We start from the raw sequence: 6,000 nt of genomic DNA, 5'->3' as shown, positions 1-6,000 counted from the left end.
GGGAGTATAGACCCCCCAATCTCACCTTCCCAGCCCCTGGTGCCACTCAGCAAGGTCTACAGGGCCAGGAACCCCCCTGGTCCAGAGTGGAGGGTGAGCAGGGGAGAGGTCTCCTATGCTGAGGCCCCATCCCTGTCCAAGTCTAACCTGGCTCCTGCCTCCCAGGGGTTGAAACTGCCTCTAACCTCTTAACCCCTAAAGAAGAAAAGGTCCAGCCAAGGCCCCAGTCAGAAACCACTTTTTTTTTTTACTTAGTTATCAACATCACCTGTGACGGCTGGGGACTTGAAAACAGGAAACAACCTGGGATGGAATTTTGTCACCTCGCATAGATACATGTGTGCCCACACGTACCCACACGTGCACACGTGCTGACCACATCCGTGGCGAGTGGGCCTTGACCAGCTTTATGTTAGAGACACTTATGCAGGCCGGAGAATAAGATAAGATGTGCAAAGATGATGGGCACCCAGGACACAGGTGCACAACAGAAGGGGATCCCAGAGGCCTGAGAAGAGAGGGAGCCCAAGCAGACTTGGGGTCCCTCTCATCGAACTCCTAAGTGCTCCTCCATGGCTCTGTGCCCCACAGGGTCAGGGAAATGGACAAGGTTGGGGCCAACTGGGAGAGGCCGCTCTCCCGCCTGAGCATAAAGTCCATTCTCAATGGAGATGAAACTGCTGCGTGCAGAGGCTGGCAGGGGCACCCAGGGGGCAGGAGGCCGAGGTTGGCACGCCGTGTGGGCGGGGAACACTGCCCATGGGGACAGTGGCCGGGGCTGAAGAACCGTGTCTAGAGTGGCGAGGCGGTAACGGTTGGTGTTGACGGTAGTGTACGGGATATGGAGAGAGGCCAGGGAGGCTTGGCTGGCCACCTGCTGGGACGATGGGGAAGGAGGCCTGAGTTAGGCCCTACCTCATAGCCCCCCAGTACCAGCCCACTCTGTTCCCCACTCGCAAACAATCCCCCAGTCCTCACCCTTGCTCGCGTCTGTGTCTGGGGGCTGGTGAAGGGTGGCTGAAGCTTCATGACAGACCTGGGAAAGTGAGGAGGGTTAGAAGCAAAGCATGTGGCTAGCCCGCTGGTGTGGGAATTCGGACTGGGCCCAGCAGGGGTTGGGTCTCACCAGTGCCTCTGCCGATGCAGCAGGTAGAGAAGGTAGACACAGCCAAAGATGAGGACCCCTGAGACCCCCAAGATCCCAGCCAGGTCAGCCCGCAGTATGGGGGATGGAGTAGGGGCAGGGAGCCCTGTGTATAGAGAGAGAGGTGTACCAGATGGGCAGCCAGTGCCCTGGGGTCCCTCCCTGCCCTCCCTGGCCCCTCTCATTGGCCCCACCTTGGTCTGTGCTGAGGAAGAGGTTCCCACAGGCCTCCTGGGAGCCTTCAGGAAAGGAAACAAATTTGCAGCAGAAGGTGGTGTTGGGATTGGGGCTTATCCCCTCAGACCCTTCTTCCAAGGTGAGGGAGATGCTGGTTTTGGTTTCCCAGTGGACCTGGCAGGCGGGGGGCCAATGCTGGATGCCAAATTCTGGGTGCAAAACAGCCAGTCTAGTCCCTCCGGCACCGTCGGGCCCCCCAGAGCTCACAGTCACCAGGGAGACAGAACCAGATCCCAGGAATCCACAGCGGACAGTGAAGGACGGGGACTTGGTGGCCTCCATCTGAACTTGCACCCACACTTCAGGGGTCCCTGTGGGATACAGGCATAGGAGGGCCCCAGGGCTGGGTCTCCACCCTGCCCCATCTTCTGCTTCTCTCCAGTCCCCCACTCACCAGCAGTGATGCAGAGTGTCAGCAGCGCCAAGAGCAGGACCAGGGCCCGGGGCCTGTCCATGGCTCCCCTCCGGCCCCAGCTATGGGACCTGCTGTGGTAGGGACAGCACCTGTGTTTCCGTTCTCATCACAGGAAGTTTTCATGTGTGAACAAGCCTGGGGAGCAGCTGGGCTCTGCAGCCCTGCCCCATTTCCTTCTCTGTCTGCCTCAGCTTCGTGAATGCAGGGCAATGCACCTTCTGCCTTGGGAGACTTAAAACAACAGCAGTAAGGTTTTCCCTGTACCCATGGCTGTGCTTCACTCAAGCAGGACAGCAAGCCAAAAACCAGTTGGTCCCTTGGGCAAACTGTCATCCCACCACACTGAGAGAAGCAGGGCCTCCAGGCCAATCACTTCACCGCTCTCAGCCCAGTGAGCATCCTCTGGACCCTTTGACCTCCTCTCTGGCTCCACACCTGACTCAGACCTGCTCTCGCCACTTCCTCTGCTGCTGTTCTCGACAGGGTAGGAGACCTGTGCACAGCTGACCGGTGTGGTAACCCAGCCCAGTGTGGGTGCAGAGCAGGGGGACACATACCAGCCTCAGCCTCCCTAGCCTGGTAGCCCCTCTCCCACCGAGATCCTCCCCACTTTCAAGGCCCTGCTCAAATCCCACTGCCTCCAGGAGGCTGCCCCCAAGGGAACATTTCCTTCTTGGACAACTGCTGCACAGAGGCTGGGCCTGGGTGGTGGCTGCCCCTGGGCCAGTGCTCACAGATGGACTCTGAGCCCTGGAAGAAGGTATAGCTTTTAGAGGGCCAAGCAGACGGGGAGCTTGATACTTGGTGATTGATGGGAGAAAAGCAATGGTACAACTACTCACCAACCTTCTCCATCTTTTTTTTAGTCTCATAAGCCACATGGTCCCCTCGGTAAGTTCTCATTGTAGACAATTAAAACAACACTGAATAGAAAACATCAAAGTTGTCTTTCCCTATCCCGCTTATTCCCATGTCCTTCCCCATTTTAATCTTCAGGAGGTTACGACTGTCAATATTTTATCATTTCTGGATTTTGTACATTGCTTAGGAAGATCAAATTATAAAAATAACATTGTAATTTTGTTTTTATCCCTAACACTATGGAAGAGTTTCTTTTTGCCCCTGAAGAATTTTAATTTGGGGATGGTGTAAAAAGTATAACCTTTTAGGTGGAGAGCCAACATCCTCAAGGTCTCTTGCTGTTTTGAAATGCCATCTTGATCATAAATTCTTACAGATGATCTACTTCTGGATTCTCTTTGCTAATCTGTTGATTCATTTGCTTATTCCTGTTTCAATACTGCACAGTCCTAATTATTAGAATGCTTTTGATGTGATGACCCTTGCCCTCAGAACTTTCTTGGTTACTCCTGAACAGTCTCCAGAATTTTCAGCTTCAGAGACACAAAAGGTCATTGAACTTACCAACCAAAAGCTCTGCAGCACCAAGCCTGCATTGTTGGGCCTCTTCCCTTTCTGGCCCAGAGGTACACATTAGATGACACAGGTAATGGCTACCTCCAGCTCTGACATTTAAAAAAAATTTTTTATGTTATTTTATTTTGAGAGAGAGAGAGAGAGCGCGCGCACAAGTGGGGGAGGGGCAGAGAGAGAGACGGAGACACAAAATCTGAAGTAGGCTCCAGGCTCCGAGCTGTCAGCACAGAGCCCAGTGTGGGGCTCAAACCCACAAACCGGGAGTCATGACCTGAGTTGGAGTCAGACGCTTAACCAACTGAGCCACCTAGGCACCCCCAGCTCTGACATTTCTTAGTGAAATCCCTGCAGCCACACACACTTCAAGTCCTGATGATCTCTTGTCATCAGTCTCTAGAATTAGGCCCATGAGGGTTGGACTGGTGCCACAATTTCATAGCTCTGCAAGCTCAAAGCAACCTCAACTCCCAAAGCAGTAACATCCCAACAGGGATCATACTCTGCTTCATGGCATGCAGCACTCTGCTCATGCCTGGCTCAAGCCTTCAGCATATGTTGGTGACCATCCTTTTATGAGTTTATGAGTTCCCCACCTGAGTTTGTAGATTGAGACTCATACCTGATCCATTTATTTTACAAATATCTTAAATGTTGTGAAAAGGCCATTTTTGTTTCCCTATCAAAGTAATATAAATATGAAAGGTAATATCTGAGTGTACACTCTGTGCTAAATTTGTTCTGAACAAGTCAAACATTTTAGCTCCATACTTACAATGACCTTATGAGGAAGGAACTTGCCCAGGGTCACAAGGCTCTCACTGTGGGAGAGCAGCTTAGCATAGTTGTTAATATGTGGGTTCTGAAGCCAGGATTTGACAAAAATTTTAGCTTCAGAACCCACACTATTAACAACCATGCTGAGCTGCCTCTCCCAACACATTTAAAAAATTTAAATTACAAGGTTTTTGTCAAAATCCAGCAGTCCTCTGCCCCACCAGCAGAGAACCTGTGCTTAGTCCCTAGGCTGGGCTGCCTCCCACCCCCTGACATGAGCCGCTTCAGTGCCGACAGGAGAGGCTTTTTCAGCTGCTGCTACTCCACTCGATTCCTTTGCTGCTCTCACCTACTGACTTAACTTAGATATATTTGCCTTCAAGTTTCACCCAGGATTCTAGGCTCCTTTGCCACCCAGATGGCTTCTCTAGTGTCCTGGGCTTCATCTGGCAGGTTGGCCACCCTTCTAGTTCTCTGTTCCTACCTGACACTCCCCCCTCTTCAGTGCTATTTCTCTGGCTGTCCCAACTCAACACCCAGGGCTCTCAGGGAATCTGTGCTCAAGGGAGACTTTCCAGATCCTGTGATCCACCCAACCCCGGGGAAGGAACTACAGAGCTCAAGGAAGACTTCAAAATGTGTGTGAAAATAAACCTTCCACCATCCTGCCACCTTATCCTCTCATGCCTTCCAAAAACAGACTCTCTTTTTTCTTGTAACATCCCAGTGTGCCTGGAATTCAGAACACAGAATGACTTACCTATTAGCTGAAGACTCTTCTCAGTAACCTGGAAAAAATCTCTTCATAATTTAGGAGAGAACACCAAACAATTCACCTTCTTGCAGAGCTTATGGCCACAACAAGAGTTAAAAAGAAAGAGGCTTGATTGAAGGTTACTTAAAATAATTCAAAAGCAATTATTCAATAGTAAGCTAACAGGCAATGCACAGCAGTGCCAGTCCCCTGGAAAGAACTGTTTGGTGTCACTTGTCAACCCAGGTAAGGTCAGCCTGTGCAGAGGCCTCCACCTCTCTTGCCCCAGCTGGCCTCAGCTCTGGTTCCGGCCTGGCCAGGGCCTGACCACTTGGGCTGCTGCTCTGAAGCCCACAGCCCCACTTCTGTTGGCAAGGGGCTCACTGGCACGACATCCTTCAAAGCTGTGGTTTTTAAGGTGCCATGTTTGCACCTCAGCTGCTACACAAAGTATCCACTGCTGTCATGCAGGACAAAAGATTAACATTTTTCTTTTTTTTTAAGATAAAAATACAATGAAGTAATTTTTTAATTATTTTATTATAGTTTAGTTTGTGAGTGAGAGCAAGAGAGCACACGTGTGTGCATGTAAGCAGGGAGGGGCTGAGAGGGAGAGACAGAGAATCCCATGCAGTCTCCGCGATGTCAGCACAGAGTCCGATGAAGGACTTGATCTCATGAACTTCGAAATCATGACCTGAGCCAAAATCAAGTCAGATGCTTGACAGACTGAGCTACAGGCGCCCCAAAATACAATGAAGTATCCTCTCGCCAGGATCCAAATGTCACGGTTCATCTCTTAAGAAGATCATCATCCTAAGGTAAGAGTGGGAAACCCACAATTGATGTTGGACTGTAGTTTACATGCTATACGATGCTGTGGTTTTGTGGTCCTGAACAATGTGTATCCCCTCTAAGAACACTGTTATTGTACTTGGAAAGCATCTTCTGACCTGTTTATAAGTCTTCCAAATGAAAACTTTCAGTGGGTGTTGGCTCATCTATTTAAAAAAGTAGTAAATGCAGTCAAAGCAGCACCTATTCCATTTGGATTCACAAGGTTTTGAGAAGTACCCCTTTCAATTATGTAGACCATAAAAGACAATTATCAAAATAAACTGATCTTTCAAGAAGAACCTCAGAAAACATTAAACCATTAAAAATTTTTTCTCGGGGCGCCTGGGTGGCTACATCAGTGTCAGTTGAGCATCCGACTCTTGATTTTGGCTCAGGTCATGA

The 6,000-nt window shown here is 50.2% G+C and overlaps 2 protein-coding genes across 8 annotated transcripts in view; both read right to left on the bottom strand.

Moving 5' to 3' along the window:
- Nucleotides 1-227: 227 nt before the first annotated feature.
- PVRIG (PVR related immunoglobulin domain containing) lies at nucleotides 228-3,378 on the bottom strand. Of its 3 annotated transcripts, none has more exons than XM_047837611.1 (5): nucleotides 1,776-3,378; nucleotides 1,339-1,530; nucleotides 1,127-1,250; nucleotides 979-1,036; nucleotides 228-877 (listed from the first exon to the last, which is right to left on the bottom strand). In XM_047837611.1, exons 1-5 carry the CDS (start codon nucleotides 1,834-1,836, stop codon nucleotides 548-550), a joined length of 765 nt encoding a protein of 254 aa, XP_047693567.1. In that variant the 5' UTR covers nucleotides 1,837-3,378; the 3' UTR covers nucleotides 228-547. The 3 variants fall into 3 exon arrangements, with proteins under 3 accessions (XP_047693567.1, XP_047693564.1, XP_047693565.1); XM_047837608.1 differs by having other exon boundaries at nucleotides 1,339-1,692; nucleotides 1,776-3,377; XM_047837609.1 differs by having other exon boundaries at nucleotides 228-874; nucleotides 1,339-1,692; nucleotides 1,776-3,375.
- A 2,028-nt stretch (nucleotides 3,379-5,406) lies between these two features.
- The window catches only part of STAG3 (stromal antigen 3), a 31,747-nt gene continuing 31,153 nt past the window's right edge, over nucleotides 5,407-6,000 (bottom strand). For 4 of the 5 annotated variants that reach the window (XM_047838145.1, XM_047838144.1, XM_047838142.1 and 1 more), the window contains one exon: nucleotides 5,407-5,577. In XM_047838145.1, the coding sequence (XP_047694101.1) occupies nucleotides 5,554-5,577 (24 nt within the window). In that variant the 3' untranslated portion in view covers nucleotides 5,407-5,553. The remainder of the gene's footprint in view (nucleotides 5,578-6,000) is intronic. The other variant, XR_007147730.1, reaches the window with a different exon arrangement.

This window comes from Prionailurus viverrinus, chromosome E3 (genome assembly GCF_022837055.1).
Source record: "Prionailurus viverrinus isolate Anna chromosome E3, UM_Priviv_1.0, whole genome shotgun sequence".
NCBI classification, from domain to species: Eukaryota; Metazoa; Chordata; class Mammalia; order Carnivora; family Felidae; genus Prionailurus; species Prionailurus viverrinus.
Note: the sequence above shows the minus strand (reverse complement) of the source record. Positions and strands in the feature narration are given on the sequence as shown.